Source organism: Pezoporus flaviventris, unplaced genomic scaffold (genome assembly GCF_033815535.1).
Source record: "Pezoporus flaviventris isolate CSIRO_AGI_PZ_B2104156 unplaced genomic scaffold, CSIRO_AGI_Pfla_v1 ptg000244l, whole genome shotgun sequence".
NCBI lineage: Eukaryota > Metazoa > Chordata > Aves > Psittaciformes > Psittacidae > Pezoporus > Pezoporus flaviventris.
Genome location: NW_026892791.1, coordinates 64,582 through 80,833, shown reverse-complemented (window position 1 = coordinate 80,833; position 16,252 = coordinate 64,582). Strand labels below are relative to the sequence as shown.

Sequence of the window (16,252 nt, the reverse complement as noted above, 5' to 3'; positions counted from 1 at the left end):
TTGGGGTGTGTGACCCCCAAAGTGGGATGTGTCACTCCCACACTGGGGTTTCTGTCCCCCAAAGTGAGGTGTGTCTCCCCCAAAATGGGGTGTGCGTCCCCCCCAAAATGGCATGTGTGTTCCTCGTCTTGGGGTGTCTGACCCCAAAGTGTGCTCTGTGTGTGTCCCATACTGGGGTTTGTGTTCCCCCGAGTGCGGTGATGGGGACCCCCGGGAGGTCACAGAGCCCTGTGCAGGGTGATGGACACCCACACCCCGGGTGCTTGGGGCCGGGGGAGGGGGGCCGGGGCTCCACGGCGCCGGGGAGGGGACGGGACAAGCCCGGGCTGAGCCGCGGGCGTGGGGAGGTGACGGGGCGGAGGCCGCGCGTTGGGGCGGCAGCACCGGCACCCACAGACCTGCAGCGGCACCGGCGCGGCACCGCGGGGTCCTGGGGGTGTCCCCGGTCTGTGCCCCCCCGCCACCATGAAGAGGATGTTCTCCTGCTCCAGCTCGCAGGTGGCGGTGAGTCCCGGCGCCCCATGACTGCGGGTGTCAGCGAGCCCCGGGCCCGCTGAGCACCCATGGGTGCTGCCGTGGCAACCCTGTGGGGCTGGGTGGGAGGAAGCCCCCCCCCCCCCCCCCCCCCCCCAACAGTTCCTGGTTGCGATCCTGGATTCAATCCCAATTCTAACCCCAGCCCCAGTCCCAGCCCTGATGCCGGCTGCATCCCAGACCCAGTGCTGGTCCTGGTGCCGACTGCACTCCCAGTCCCAGCCCCGATGCTGGCTGCGAGCCCAGTCCCAGGTCCAATGCCAGCTACAACCCCAACCTCAGTCCAGCCCCAGTGTTGGTGACAGCCCAGACCCAAAGCTGGTCCCGATGCTGGCTGCAATCCCAGCCCTGATCCCAGCTCTAGTGCCGGCTGTAAACCCAATCCCAGCCCCAGCCCTGATGCTGGCTACAACCCAACACCAGTCCCGATTCCAGCTGCAATCCCAGCACCAATGCCTGCCCCAGTGCCAGCTACAACCCCAGCCCTGATGCCAGCCCAAATCCAGCTACAATCCCAATCCTGACCCCAGCCCTAATGGCAGCTACGACCTCAACCGCAATCCATCCCCCGCCTGCACTCCCAGTCCTGGCTCCAGGGTGGCTGCAATCGCAACCCCGATACTGGGATGCTCGGCCCCCGATGCCGGTGCCCGTCCCGGTGCGTATTCCCAGACCTGATCCCGCTGCCGGTCCCGAGCGCCGGTCGGTGCCACCACACCCCGCACGGCGGCGGGGCCGAGCCCGACAAACCAGCCGGGCAGGAGCAGGCTGGGGCACGCTCCGGCCTCGCCTCCCCTTGCTGGCTGCGCCCAGGGCCGGGATCCGCTGGGATTCGCGACCCCATCCCCGATGGAGCCCTCCAGCAAGCAGGAAAACTGAGGCACGGCTCCACGCCGCTGCGGGGGGCGGTCATTGACACACACACACACACACACACACCCCCCGCAAGCCTGTGCCTCAGTTTCCCCTCGCCGCCACCATTCCAGGTGGAAAGCTGGAACAAGCAGGACCAGAAGCTGCTGGAAGCAGTGGAGAAGGGGGACGTGGGGCGCGTGGCTGCACTCGCCGCCCGCAAGACATCGCGTCCTGCCAAGCTGAACGCCGTGGGGCAATCCGCGTATGTTCCCCCCCACAGGGGACACCATGGGGGACACCGGGGGGGGGGGGGGGGGAGTGTACCTGGGTTGCAGCCACCACTCTCCCTCCTCCAGCTTCCACTTGGCTGCATCCAAGGGTCTCACCGAGTGCCTGACACTGCTGCTGGCCCATGGGGCACCGGTCAATGAGAAGAATGACGATGGTAAGAGGGGGATACTGTGGGGACACCCCCATAGACGGGGACACCCCATGGAGCCAATGTCCAGTCCCTGTGTGATGGTGATGCTGATGGGCTGAGTGTACCCCAGACCTGCACCCGGAGGCTGCAAGCTCTGGGGCAGCATCCCTGTCCTGCCATGCCATGGGGTGATGTCCCCAAGGTGGGGTGTCCCCTGGGGTTGGGGGTTCTCCCCGGTGTCCTCTCGGGCGCCGGTGCCCAGCCCGAGGGTGTCTCCTTGCAGGCAGCACCGCGCTGCATCTGGCCACCATCGCCTGCCAGCCCCAGTGCGTGAAGGTCCTGCTGCAGGTACGGGGATGGGGATGGAGATAGGGATAAGGATGGGGACAAGGACAGGGCTGGGGGTGCAGACGGGATGGAGCTCGGGATGGAGATGGGGATAAACATGGGGACAAGGAGCTGCCCACTGTGTCCCCCTCCAGTACGGTGCCAACGAGGGCCACGTGGACGGGCAGAGCCGAACCCCTCTGCACTGGGCTGGTGAGTGCCAGGGGGGGCCCAAACCAGGCTGGGCTGGGCTGGGGGGGTCTTGAAGGCTCGTACGGGGTTGGGGATGTCCCAGTGACCCCCAAAAGAGCCGTGTCCGTCCCCCCACGTGCTGACACAGCCCATGCAGCCACTTCGGGCTGTGCCTCCAGTGTCCTCCTGCTCTGTGACCACGAGGCCGTCCTGGATGTCACCGATGCAGTAAGTGGGGACCCTGGGGACGTGTGGGACCCAATGGGTGCTGGGGGGGGGCGCTGACAGCACCTCATGTCCCCCCAGCACGGGCAGACCCCCCTGATGCTGGCGGCAAGGGGCAACCATGCTGCCATCTGTGCCCAGCTCCTGCAGCGCGGCGCCGACCCCAACCTGGCCGACAAGGAGCAGAAGTGAGTGTCTGCAGGGACAGGGGGGTGTCTGTGCTGTGCCCCGTGTGCAGGATAACGGCTTGATGGCGCTCGGTGCACCCTGGGGATGCCTCCTGGCCCCAAGGGAAGAGTGAGGGGAAAAGGAGTGGCAAGGAACGGGTTGCATTGTGCCACCATCATGTCACTGTGCCATCATGTCACTGTGCCAATAGGCACCCGTGCCATCGTGCCACCATGTCACTATGCTATTGGGAACCCATGTCACCATGCCATTTGGAACCCATGCCATCATGTCACCATGCCATTGGGCACCCAGGTCACCAAGCTACTATGCCACTGGGCACTCATGTCACCATGCTACTGGGCACTCATGTCACCATGCCACTGAGCACTCATGTCACCATGTCACTGCTCCACAGCACAGCCCTGGCGCTGGCCTGCGAACACGGCAGCCTGGAGTCGGCCGAGCTGCTGCTCAGCCATGGGGCGGCCCTCGGGGACACAGGGGACGAGGAGCGGTGGCACCACTTGGAGCAGAAGATCCCCAGCCGCGCCCTCCGGCGGCTCCTACGCCGCGCTCGCTGCAGTGGGAGAGGTGAAAGTCCCCCAGTCACCACCCCCTGCCCTTGTCACCCCATCACTGTCACCCCATCACTATCACCCCATCATCATCATCCCATCACCATCACCCCGTCACCATCACCTCGCCACCATCAGCCCGTCACCATCACCCCATCACCATCACCCACCACCCGGCTGCTTGTTTTAGGGGAAAAAGGTGTAAAAGCGGGACAAATGGGATCGTTTCTTCCCCTCTCAGCAGAGAACGGTGCTGGCTGCACCGGGGACTCCGTGCCACAAACAGAGGGGACCCCGGGCAGTGACAGTGAGGAGGAGGAAGATGAGGGCAAGGATGAAAAGCAGCAGGATGGGAGCGATGTTCAGCGGCTGCAGGAGCAGCTGGAGAGGAAAACTCGGGAATGCCAGCGGCTGGAGGCCGCCTCCAACAGCATCCGGCAGCAGGTGCGGGAGCTGGCGCAGCTCCTGGCCGGAGCCGGGAATGGAATGCTGGATGAGGATGAGGATGGCGCCTGCCTGGCCCTGCTGGCGCAGCACATGGAGGAGCTGAGGAAGAGGATGATGGCCGAGGGTGAAGGACACCAACCGGGGGGGACATGTCCCGGGGCCGGGGCCGCTGCCCTGGTCCCCTTCCTGAGCTGGCTGCGGGATGAGTGCGCCCGGCTGCGGGAAGCGAAGGTGGGAGCCTTCACCCGGAGCAAGGGGCTGCAGAAGGAGGTGGAGGATGCCCTGAGGAGCAAACTGCACTACGAGGTGGTGTCGGCCGAGGCCGTGCGGAGGAGCTTGGCCGCTTGGGAGAAGCTGGTGCTGGTGCTGGAGCAGGCGCTGAGCCGCGCCGACGAGACCCACACCAAGATCCTGGAGGAATCCCGCGACCTCCTGGAAACCCTCGAGCGGGAGCTGCCGCAGGCGCTCAACGGGACGGCGGCGCCTTCCCAACGCCCGGAGCCGGCTCCGGGTGGGAAGAGCCGGGAGGAGCCGCCGGGGGAGGGTGGGAGCGCGGAGAAGGAGATGCAGGAGCTGAAGGAGAGCAACGGGATGCTCCTGGCGGAGCTGGCGCGGCTGGGGCGGGAGCGGGAGCGGCTGCAGGAGGAGCTGCGGGGGCTGCGGGAGCAGGACCCGGAGCTGGAAGGTGCCGCTCAGGGGGAGGTGCGGAGGCTGCGGCGGGAGCTGGCTCGGCAGCGGCGGGAGCTGGCGCTGCTGCGGGATGGGGTGGGCGAGCGGGTGCGGGAAGCGGCCGGGGACGCGGGGGCCGGTATCCTGCGGGAGCTGCACCACAAACTGGACGGGCTGGTGCGGTCCCAGCAGGAGGCCTTGCAGCTCATCACAGAGATGGAGGGCGAAGGTACCCCCGCAGCAGGAGCCCCCGGCAGCGATGGGGACGCTGTGCCCGCGGTACTGGCCGACCTGGAGGAGGCGGTGGCTGAGCTGGTGCTGGCCGCGGGTCCCTGCGTGCCGCGGGCGCTGCAGCGCTTGGTCAGCACCGCGGCCGCCCTGCGCGACCGGAGCATCCCCCCGGGGCCGCCGGGAGCAGCGGGAGATGCCGAGCGCTGGCGGGAGGTGGCGGCCGAGGAGGCGAGGGCCAAGGAGGAGGCGCTGGGCCGGGCGGCTGAGCGGGAGCGGGAGCTGCGGGAGCTGCGGGAGCGCGCGGACGGGCTGGAGCGGAGCCTCGGCAGCCTCCGGGACAGGGCCGGGGAGCTCGCCAGGGCCTGCCGGGACAAGGACGGGAAGGTGAGGCCGGCACCGGCCCCTTCCCACCGCCGTTCCCTTCCCATCACTGTTCCAAACGCTGTCCCCTTCCCATCACAGTCCTTATCACTCTCCCCTTCCCATTGCCGTTCCCTTCCCATCACCATCCTCTTCCCATCATTTTCCCAGTCCTCCTTCCATATCTGTCCCCATCCCGTTCCCATCACCATTTCCATCACTGTCCCCATCCCATTGCCATTCCCTTCCCATCACCATCCTCTTCCTGAGGCTGTCCTCATCATTGTCCCTACCGTCATCCCCTTCCCATCACTGTCCTCATCCCCATTCCCTTCCCATCCTCATCCCCCTTCTATATCCATCCCCATTGCCTTCCCATCCCTATAACTGTCCTCTTTCCACTGCCATTCCCTTCTCATCACTCTCCCTATTGCCAACCATTCTCTTCTCATCGCTGTCCCCATCCCTGTCCCAGATGAAGAAGCTGCTGGTGGAAACAGAGAAGCTGTCGGCAGAGGTGCTGGGGCTCCGCAGCCAGAGCGCCCGGCTCCAGCTCCAACTGGAGGTGGGTGCCAGCACCCGCGGTCCCCTCGGACCCAGCACCCCACCTCCACATCCTCCTCTTCCTCCTTCTTCCCAGGTCCAGCAGAAGAACCACCGGGACATCGTGGCCATCTACAGGACCCATCTGCTCAACGCTGCCCAGGTGGGACCCCGAAGCCCTGGCTCCAGGGGAACAATTCCAGCTGGAATGCTGGGCAATATGGAGCTCAGCACCCACTTTGGGACCCCGTTCCCTGGCAAAGCTCTTCCTCCCGCAGGGATTCATGGATGAGGGGGTGCACGCCATGCTGCTGCGCATCCTGCGCACCCAGGGCTGAGGGGCAGGATCGGCCCCACGGCTCCCACTAAGGCATTAAATAGGCAAAGCTTCCTGGTCCCATCCTGTGCTCCCTGTCCCTGGCTGCCTTTGGCTGCAGCAGTGTGAGGGTCCTGGCTGGGAGCGAGGGTCCTGCTCCATGGGGGTACGCGGGGTGGGTTTGGGAGCCAGGCCACGGGTGGGCACAAATAGGACTAATCCCATAGAGTGCCATATAGCACCAAGTCCCCATAGAGCCCCAAAGAGCCTTATAGAAAGCCCCATAGAGATTCATATAGTGCTTGTTCCCATATAGCCCCATATAGCTCCATATAGCCCCACACAGCCCCATACAGCCCCACACAGCCCCATACAGCCTCACGCAGCCCCATACAGCCTCACGCAGCCCCATACAGCCCCACGCAGCCCCATACAGCCCCACACAGCCCCATACAGCCCCACACAGTCTCATATAGCCTCACACAGCCCTATATATCTCCATACAGCCTCAAACAGGCACACACAGCCCCATACAGCTCCATACAGCCCCAGACAGCTCCATATAACAGTAGTCCCCAGACAGCCCCACACAGGCCCATACAGCCCCATACAGCTCACACAGCCCCATAGGAGGCTACAGCCCCCCAGTTCCGTCCCGGGGGCGTGGTGAGGCTGAGAGGGCGTGGCGAGCGGCAGAGGGGCGGGGCCATATGGGAAGTGGGCGGAGCCATAAGGGAAGTCGGCGGGGCACTAAGGGAAATGGGCGTGGTCTGTTGGCGCATGCGCGGTGCTGCGCGGCAGTGCTCCGTGTCCCAAGATGGCGGCGGCGGAGCTGAAAGTGCGGCGGGGGGTGGTAGGAATCCATAGCGGGTGTTGTGTGGGGCTATGGGACCCATAGAGGGTGTTGTGAGGGGGTATGGGAGCCATAGCGGGTGTTGTGTGGGGCTGTGGGACCCATAACGGGGCTGTGTGGGGCTATGGGACCCATAACGGGTGTTGTGAGGGGCTATGGGACCCATAGCGGGGCTGTGTGGGGCTGTGGGACCCATAGCGGGTGTTGTGAGGGGCTGTGGGATCCATAACGGGGCTGTGGGACCCATAGCGGGTGTTGTGAGGGGCTATGGGATCCATAACGGGGCTGTGTGGGGCTGTGGGACCCATAGCGGGTGCTGTGAGGGGCTGTGGGATCCATAACGGGGCTGTGTGGGGCTGTGGGACCCATAGCGGGTGTTGTGAGGGGCTGTGGGATCCATAACGGGGCTGTGTGGGGCGGTGTGACCCATAGTGGGTGTTGTGAGGGGCTATGGGACCCATAGTGGGTGTTGTGAGGGGCTGTGGGACCCATGGCGGGTGTTGTGAGGGGCTGTGAGACCCATGGTGAGTGTTGTGAGGGGCTATGGGACCCATGGTGGATGTTGTGATGAGGGGCTATGGGACCCATGGCGGGTGTTGTTGTGAGGGGCTATGGGACCCATGGTGGATGTTGTGATGAGGGGCTATGGGACCCATGGCGGGTGTTGTTGTGAGGGGCTATGGGACCCATGGCGGGTGTTGTTGTGAGGGGCTATGGGACCCATGGCGGGTGTTGTGAGGGGCTGGGATCATGCGGGGCAGAGCCAGGGGGCTCAGAGCTGTGCCAGGCTGTGGGGAGGGAGCTGAGCCCCACAGAGCAGAGGGGGGGGGTATGGGCCAGGCTCTCACCCCCCTCCATCTCTTGTTCCTTTAGGAATGCGAGCGTGTGTCCTCCTTTGCCCTCCTGTGGAACAGGGAGTTCCTGCCCTGGTAATCCCAAAGCTGCTTTGTTTTCCTTGGAATCCTTCTCCCTGTTGGGTTAATGCTTATTCCTCCCCCCCCCCCCCCCCCCAAGGCTGGAATATGGGGTGTAAGTTCCCTGCTAAAGGCCAAGGCAAGCAGTGAGTCCCTGGAATGAGGTTTGGGATGGACACAGCCCCAGTGTGTCCCGAGCCCCAGTGGCGATAAAGGGGACATAGAGGCCCCATAAGAGGTCTCTGTGGGGCTGGTGCTATGGGAAGCTCTATGGGGCTCTATAGGAGGGTTGGATGCGGAGTCCACCTGCTGCTGAGTGCATTGTATTTGGGGACCCCAAAGGGAAAAGTCTTCCCGATCCCTCGTGAGCTGCTTGATCCTGGCTTTAACCCTTTGTCCCTGCCCTGAAGGCAGAGTTGGGCAGTGCTGAGCACATGGATACACCCATGGAGGTGGATCTGTGCTTCCATAGCACTTGTCCATGGCTGCTCCTGTTCCAAGAAGCCATCCCCTGAGCTCAGGAGCAGCATTTCCTCAGCTCTGTCTCCTTTGGGAAGCATTGGGTTGGTTTCCAATGTATCCTTTGGAGAGGAAAAGCAGCACCTCAACCCCCTTTTGGGCTTTAAGTGGGGTTCAGCTGAGAGCTTAAAGCCTGGCTTTAGTTTAAGTTCAAGCTCCAGGGGGTTTTGGTTGGGCTGTAGCAACCTTTTGAGTATCCAGTGTGGAATCCTCCTGGTGCTCTTGTAACGGTGGTTCCCTTCCCTTGCAGCACATGGTGCTGAGCTGTGGGGTATCCCGGCTCCACGCTCTCCTGCCTGGAAGGAAGCAGGAGCCCAAGTACCCCCATGAAGATTAAGGAGCTCTACAGGAGGAAGTTTCCCCGCAAGCCCCTGGCCCCTTCCCACCTCCCCATGCTCCACATGCAGGCAGGGCCCCTGCCCGCACCCACTACAGAGGGGCAGCTTCCCTATGGGCACAGCTCCAGCCCCATGGCAGCAACATTCCCACCTCCGAGACCTGGAGCCAAGCAGGAGGTGGATGTGGAGCATGGGACTCCCCCCGTGCACCCCCTGCACCCTGATGTCACGATGAAGAGGTTGCCCTTCTACCAGGTGTATGATGAGCTGATCAAACCCACCACCTTGGGTATGTTTGGGGGTGGCAGGGAGAGCCTGGGGCTTCCCAAGGGAGGGCAGTGGGATCATGGAGTCATGGAATGGGTTTGGGTTGGAAGGGACCTCAGAGCCCGTCCAGGGACACCTCACACTAGAGCAGGTTGCTCCAGCCTGGCCTTGAACACTTGCCAGGGACAGGGCATCCAGACCTTCTCCATTCAGCTCGTGGTGGCTGTGGAATGCCAGGAATCTGGACTATGGGGGAGGCAAACAAAGCAGGGGTGGAGGAGGTGGTGATGGGTGAGGACAGTGAGACAGGGGATGGGGATGAAGCCCCCTGGTCCCTCCCCACTCTGCTTCAAGTGAGGAAGATCCAGCTTTAGCTTTTCCCCACACCTGGATCTTCCCAAGCTCTCCCTGTGCTCCTGGGAATGTTGGAGCTGTTTCTCTCTGGGTTTATGGAGGCTGCCAGCAGAGCAGGGACTGGTTGTAAGACGGGAGTTGGTTCTGGATGTGAACAGCAAGCCTGAGGATGGTCAGAATTCCTTGGAATTCCTGCAGTGGTCAGGAATTCCATTTCAGCGCTGGGGAAGCAAACCCACCCCCCACCCCCCCCCCCCCCCACCTTGCTGAAGAACCTGTGCTTGGAGGTGCTCTTTGGAGTCACCTCCTCTCTGTCCAAGCCACCAGGTCTTGGTTTTCGTACTAGAGATAGGGATAGGAATGGAATATCCGCTTGGAAAAGCTCAGCTCTGTGGCTCCCAGTTAATCTTGGCCATGGATCGAGCTGTGCTTTGGTGTTCCTATGGCTTTGGAATCACTTCCTATCTCTTCTCCAGCCTCCAGCACCAGCCAGCGCTTCGAGGAGGCTCATTTCACCTTCGCTCTCACCCCCCAGCAGGTCCAGCAGATCCTCACTTCCCGGTATGTGAACTTCTGGAATGCCATAACTGGGCTCCAGCCGTTCCAGCTCATCCCAGACCTGAGGCTGTGCCTCCAGGCAGGATCTTCAGTGAGGCTGGCATTGATGGCATCCCAAAAGGCAGCAGCCTTGGGGGGGCGTGGGGTGTTCCTCCTTTTCCCATCACTTCTGCAGCTATTTGATGGGATTTGCATGGGAATTCTGCCTGTGGGTCCACATGGATTTACCCTTTAGCTACACTGGTTTTATTCATTGTCCAACTAAAAAGTGGTGGCATCATGGAATCCCCATGGAATTTGGCTTCAAAGGGACCTTAACGATCATCTAAAGCCACCCTCCTCCACTTTCCTGGAGCTCGGGTTGCTCCAAGCCCATTCCAGCCTGGCTTTAGGATGGAGCAGCCACAACAGGACTCAGGGCAATGTCCTGCTGTGGGGCTCTGATGCTCCAGTGGGTGCTGCTGCCCATCTGAAGCCCTTCTCTTCTCTTGCAGAGATCTCTTACCAGGTGCCAAGTGTGACTACACCATCCAAGTGCAGTTGAGGTAAGGGAATGCCACCCAAAGCATCCCATCAACATCCCTCTGCCCTGCCTTCAGGTTTGGAATCGCCCCTGGAGCTGCTGCCGCATGAGATTCCCTGTTTGAAGGGCAGCAAAACATCTCATAGCATTTTGGGGCTCCTGGAGAACTCCTTCCTCTTGGTTTTAAGCAGGAATGAGACAAAAGCTTCCTGAGCTTCACATTTGATTTTCCCTCAGCTCTTACTCAACACAATCCATGGCATGTGGAGAGTGGGAATGGTAAAATCCATGGAGGTGCCTCCCCAGCACCCTCTGCCTCTTGGTGGCACCAAACAGGAGCTGGGATGGCTCTTCCCCAACATTCACCCGTGGTTGGAATGGGCTGGAAAGGACCTTAAAGCCCATCCAGCTCCATGGGCAGGGACACCTTCCACTGGAGTAGGCCTTGACGGTCCCAGGAACAAGGTGGACGTACGGAAATGGTTCTTCTGTAGCACACAACAGCCCCTGGGTGCATGGTTTCCAAGGCTCAGGGTGCGCCTCTTGCCGTGCTCTGGGTGGCAGGGTGAAGGGTTTTCCAAAAGGAAGCTTTCCAAGGAAGCAAACCTTCATGTGAGAGGTGGTGGGCACCATCTCTTCCTGCTGTGTGTGTTCCCGAGCAAGAACTCCCAGGTACCTGTGGCTCCAGGTCCTGCTCCAGCACAGGGCTATGGTGGGATTCAGGGAGCAGGCACTTTGGAGAGGAACCCAGAGCCTTGGGATTGGGCAGGATTGGGACTTGCAGGGGATGCCAACAGAGCCACAGGCAGGGAGTTGATGTAGAGAAGCCCTTGAAGTCATTGGTGGTGAAACAGGGTTTGAAGCACTTGTGGCGCTGTTCACCTCCTGTTTTCCAGCCCTGAATCCATTCTGCTTGGGGAAAAGGGATTTCCGCTTGGCAAAGGGAAGTTTGGGAATGTCACCACTCACTGGCCACTTTCTCCTTTAGGTTCTGCTTGTGTGAAACCAGCTGCCCCCAGGAAGATCACTTCCCACCTAACTTATTTGTCAAGGTCAATGGCAAACTCTGTCCCCTGCCCGTGAGTAAATCTTCCTTCTGGATTCCTTTGAGCCTGAAGCCTGCCCTTGGTAAAAGCTGAGATCCATGGAATAGCACCTTCAATGCGTGGAGAAGGCTCCAGGAGACCTTAGAGCAGCTCCAGTGCTTAAAGGGGCTGCAGGAAACCTGGAGAGGGGCTTTGGACAAGGGTTGGAGGGATGGGACAAGAGGAATGGCTTTAACCTGCCCTGTAGACACCTTGGAGTGCCAGTGCTGGGGTTGAGCTCACACTGGGATTCCTTTCTCATGGTATGGATATTAAAGGGACCATTTATCCCTCATTCCTTGAGCAATAAGGGGATCCTAAAACGGTTTAGGTTGGAAAGGACCTTAAGATCATCCATCATGGGCAGGGATGCTTTACGCTAAACCAGGTTGGTCCAAGTCCCCTCCAAGCTGGTCTTGGGATGGGGCAGCCACAGCTTCTCCAGGCACCCTGTGGGCTCCAGGGATGGAGCATCCACAATCCTAATATCCCATTAGGAATGAATAACAAGGACTAACAGTACTTTGGGATCTGTAGAGCAATTCCCAGACAAGCTCTAAAGCATGACTTGAAATACATCCTGAGGGGTGGAATGAGGGCTGGAGACTCCCATAGGTGGCTTTATGGCCTCACTGGGTGCAGCTCAGGTGCCCTCAACACAAGGAGGACACAGAGCTGTTGGGAGAGAGTCCAGAGGAGGCCACGAGGATGAGCAGGGGCTGGAGTAGCTCCCAGGAGCCAGGCTGAGAACACTGGGAATGGAGAAGAGAATGCTGCATGGAGCAATGTGTTCTAGTGGGAGCTGTCCCTGCCCATGGAACCAGATGATCTTAAGCTCCTTCACAACCCATTCTAGGGGGTTGGAGGTGCCCATTGGTGGCCTTTACACCTTGGGAAGGGTTCAGTCAAGGTTCTCTGCCCCACAGGGTTACCTCCCCCCCAGCAAGAGCGGTACTGAGCCCAAGCGGCCCAACCGCCCGGTCAACATCACGCCCCTGGCGCGGCTCTCGGCCACCGTCCCCAACAGCCTCGTGGTCAACTGGTCCTCAGAGCTGGGCCGGGTGAGTGGGGTGGGAGCTGCTGCTCCATCCCTCTGCGTTCCGTAGGGATGGGCTGGCAGAGGCACCGAGCCCTCTCCTGAGCGGGGCTCTCTCCAACAGAGTTACTCACTGTCCGTGTACCTGGTGAAGCAGCTGACGGCTGTGGTGCTGCTGCAGAAGCTCCGGGCCAAGGGCATCCGAAACCCAGATCATTCCCGAGCCCTCAGTAAGTCCCTCTTGGGTTTTCCCAGCCTTTTCCCAGCTGGTCGATGGGATTCGCTTGACAGCCTGGCTTGGGAATTCTGCCTGCCTGGCCCACATGGGTGTTACACTGGGTTTACTCATCCAACTAACACGTGGTGGTATCATGGAATCCCCATGGAATTTGGGTTGGAAGGGACGTGAAAGCTTATCTAAAGCCACCTTCCACTAGAGCAGGTTGCTCCAAGCCCCGTCCAACCTTGTGGCCTTGGGATGGGGCATCCACAGCTTCCCTGGCCACCCTGTGCCAGCACCTCAGGGTGATGTGGAACGCTCCATCCCGTCTGTACATGTCGCTGCGTGTCCAAGAAGGAGGATGATGACAGGAGACCCTTCTCTCCCCTCCTCTTCTTGCAGTCAAGGAAAAGCTAACTGCTGACCCCGACAGTGAGATAGCTACAACCAGCTTACGCGTGTCCCTGCTGTGTCCAGTAGGTCTCTACATTTATGTTCCTCTTCTCTTGGCTGGGCCTTTGCAAAGAGCTTCCTGCTTTGACCTTAACCACTGTGTAGGTGCTGCTGCAGCCCTGCTTTGGTAGCAAAGGAGCCAGCTTTGAGGCCCAAAGGCAAGCAAGCCTGCTGCTCTTTCACACAGCCTCCTGGGGAGCCTCTCCCTGCCTTTCCCCTTCACTCTTAGCATGTGGAATGAGCTTCCAAAGCAAACCAAAGGGCACCAGTTCCTCAGGGAAAGCTTTTCTCTCCCCCATTAACTCCTCTTGGACACTGAGCTCAGGTCAATGCGCTGGGCAGGGGCAAGATGGGAATTAGCCCTGGAAAGAGGCTGGATAAATCCCCCTGAGCTCCTGTCTCTTGTCCCTCAGCTGGGTAAGATGAGGCTGAGGGTGCCCTGTAGAGCCACCACGTGCAGCCACCTGCAGTGCTTCGATGCAGCCCTCTACCTGCAGATGAACGAGAAGAAGCCCACGTGGACCTGTCCTGTGTGTGACCAGAAAGCCCCATACGACGACCTGATCATCGATGGGTGAGCTTGAGGGCTCTTTACGCAGGGTCATGGCTTTCTTCTAAGGCTTATCTCTGCCATCCTGACACAGCTTACAGCCTGGAATAACATGGGATGTAACTCCATTCCCTAAACTGATCCAGTCTGGAGAGGTTTCTCCTAAAGAACAAGAAGCCTTTGTCACAATCACTGTATATCCTAAAGCTAAACGTGCAGGTGATGCTGGCCCAGGGGGTTAATTCTTTGCACCCCTTGAGCCCAGCTCCTGAGCTCCATCAGTTCTGCTCCCGAATCGTGGAATCCTGGAATGTTTGGGTGGGAAGTTAAAGCTCATTGAAAGCCATGGGACACCTTCCACTAGAGCAGGTTGCTCCAAGCCCCATCCAGCCCAGCCTTGAACACTACCAGGGATGGGGCAGGCACTGGCAGGTTAAAGCCATTCCCCTTGTCTCATCCCTGCAGGATTCCATGGAGTGTTTGTGCTCTCTCCTGGCAGGTTGTTCGTGGAAATCCTCAACTCCTGCACAGACTGTGATGAGATCCAGTTCATGGAGGATGGCTCCTGGTGCCCCATGAAGCTGAAGAAGGAGAAGCAGGACATGGGCCAGACCTCTGTGTTCAGTGGCATTGAGGGTATGGAAGCTCTTTCCTCACCAGTCCTTTGGCTGGGATGCCAAAATGCTTGGAATTCCAACTTGCAAAGCAACACTCAGAGCATCCCCCAGCCCGGGCTGGAGCTGGAGTTTGGGATTGAGCTGAAACCACCAGGAGCACGAGAGGCCCTGTGCTGGGAACAGCAGGAAAGCTGCTGCTTCCCCTTGGCATTGGTGCGCTCTGGGACCTGCGCTCCGGGAGCCGCGGCGCTCCGGGGCTGATGCCGGCTCTTCCCTTGCAGCCGCTCCCGCTGCGGGCGCCGGGCCCCGGGCAGAGGTGATCGACCTGACCCGGGACTCGTCCGACGAGGAGGAGGCACCGGCGGCCAAGAGGCAGCGGCCGCTCAGCAGCGTCCCCGGGCACAAGGGGTGAGGCGGGGTCCGGCCCCGGCTTGCATCCTTCCTGCTCATTCCCAGCTCATTCCCTGCTCACTTCCTGCTCATTCCCTGCTCCTTCCCCTCCCCACACACAGCTCTCAGGAAGCACCCCCTGTTCTCCGGGTGTCCTGTGCTGGGATGTGGCACCTCAGGGGGCAGCTCCTGGATCTTCCCAGGCTGCTCCCAGTGATGCTCCTCGTGTCCCTGCTGTGTTCCAGGGTGCTGAGCATCCACCCCCGGCCCTCCTCTGTGCTCCGGAGTGCTCCCATGGCAGCCCTGGGCAGGGACTATGTCTCCAACCTCCCCGTTCCTGACTTCCACCCTTCCTACTCGGAACTTGCAGGTAACAACAGGTCCCTCCCTCTGAAGGTACCAGTCAGCACAGCCAGAGTGGGTAGGTGGATGGAAAAACTTCCCAAGATCCCATCTTGGTCTCCCCTCTGGCAGGTTAAAGCCATTCCCCCTTGTTCCATCCCTCCGTCCTTTATCCAAAGCCCTTCCAGCTTTGGGGAGCTGTCAGGATGCTGGGATCTCATTGAGAAGGGGGCTGGACCCATTAGAATCCCCTCCCCACTGGATGTTTATTCCCCTTTTTTCCTATTCTAGGTCTGGAGTTGTTTTCCTTCCTTCCAAGTGAAAACCAGGTACATTTGGGTGGTGGCTTTGAGAAGCTCTGGGATGGCTCCATCCCCTTGGATGGGGTTTTATGGGTACCAGGAGCTGACTGAGGTATTCCCATTGCTTGGCAGCATTACAGCCCTTCAGTCATCACCTCCCTGCAGGAGCAGGATGCCCTTGGCCATCTCTTCCCATATGGAAGCACTTCCAGGCCTTTCCTTGGTGTCACCCCCATGTCCATGGCCGGATCCCATCAGACCAGTAGCATCGTGGCCACCACCACACTCCAGAGCAGCCCCACAGCACAGCCGGGATGCAGATCTGACATCATCGCCCTGGATTGAGCAGCATTCCCGCTGGGAATAGATGGGACACAAGGCCGAGTCCTGGCCTTGTCTCCAGGTGGGACCTGACCACTGCGTTGGGCAATTCCCACCCCTTGTGCTGGTGAACTCTGTATCCACTGGGATTGGGATGGGGGGTTGGGAAGTGCCTCTTCCCAAGGGTTAAACCAACCCCCCTGACTTTGGAAGCAGCATCTTCAACCTGGTTCTATCCCATGGGATTCCTCTATAGAACTCCCAAGAATTCCAATACAGAATCCAAGAATTCCAAGAGCAGAATTCCAGCTGGGAAGAAATCCTCCTTTTTAAGGGAAGAAGCCAATGGGAAAGGCTGGGATGAAGCCAGAGCCTGGGTGCCCCATCCCTCCAGTGCAATTCCCGTGGATTCTTAAAAGCCAAACCTGCCTTTTTCCACTTTTTTTTACCTCCTTCCAGCTTGGAGCTGGTCAGGGAACACACACAGAATCTGTAATTCCAGTTGCATGGATAGTTCCCAAGTTTTCCCCTGTTTTCCCTATGGACATAGGGATAACTGAAGGTGGTGATGTTGCCCAGGTTATCTATGGACTGAATGGGAGTTGTGGCTCCTGGAATTCCAAGTGGGATGTTTTGGGGCTGGGGCAGCAGGGAGCAGGATTCCATTGGGATGAGGCCTTGTAGCCCAGGTGCTGTGGGTGCTTCCATGCAATAAAGGTATTAAATCCATTGGGAGCTGGTGCT

General features: G+C 60.1%; 2 protein-coding genes across 6 annotated transcripts; both read left to right on the top strand.

Moving 5' to 3' along the window:
* Positions 1-283: 283 nt before the first annotated feature.
* ANKRD35 (ankyrin repeat domain 35) lies at positions 284-5,950 on the top strand. 3 transcript variants are annotated; one of them, XM_061442699.1, is made up of 13 exons: positions 284-504; positions 1,521-1,651; positions 1,746-1,834; positions 2,094-2,158; positions 2,293-2,350; positions 2,487-2,557; positions 2,636-2,742; positions 3,141-3,316; positions 3,545-4,449; positions 4,609-5,031; positions 5,483-5,572; positions 5,648-5,713; positions 5,829-5,950. In XM_061442699.1, exons 1-13 carry the CDS (start codon positions 466-468, stop codon positions 5,886-5,888), a joined length of 2,280 nt encoding a protein of 759 aa, XP_061298683.1. In that variant the 5' UTR covers positions 284-465; the 3' UTR covers positions 5,889-5,950. The 3 variants fall into 3 exon arrangements, with proteins under 3 accessions (XP_061298683.1, XP_061298682.1, XP_061298681.1); XM_061442698.1 differs by having other exon boundaries at positions 2,696-2,742; positions 3,545-5,031; XM_061442697.1 differs by having other exon boundaries at positions 3,545-5,031.
* Positions 5,951-6,605: 655 nt separating this feature from the next.
* Positions 6,606-16,237, top strand: PIAS3 (protein inhibitor of activated STAT 3). 3 transcript variants are annotated; one of them, XM_061442705.1, is made up of 15 exons: positions 6,606-6,704; positions 7,593-7,648; positions 8,403-8,779; positions 9,588-9,672; positions 10,164-10,214; positions 11,181-11,271; positions 12,204-12,338; positions 12,438-12,543; positions 12,936-13,009; positions 13,484-13,560; positions 14,036-14,172; positions 14,435-14,561; positions 14,789-14,913; positions 15,177-15,214; positions 15,320-16,237. In XM_061442705.1, the coding sequence occupies exons 3-15, from the start codon at positions 8,479-8,481 to the stop codon at positions 15,530-15,532; spliced, it is 1,560 nt and encodes a 519-aa protein (XP_061298689.1). In that variant the 5' UTR covers positions 6,606-6,704; positions 7,593-7,648; positions 8,403-8,478; the 3' UTR covers positions 15,533-16,237. The 3 variants fall into 3 exon arrangements, with proteins under 3 accessions (XP_061298689.1, XP_061298687.1, XP_061298688.1); XM_061442703.1 differs by having other exon boundaries at positions 6,607-6,704; positions 13,400-13,560; XM_061442704.1 differs by lacking the exons at positions 6,606-6,704; positions 7,593-7,648 and adding an exon at positions 7,683-7,871 and having other exon boundaries at positions 13,400-13,560.
* The last annotated feature ends 15 nt before the right edge of the window (positions 16,238-16,252 follow it).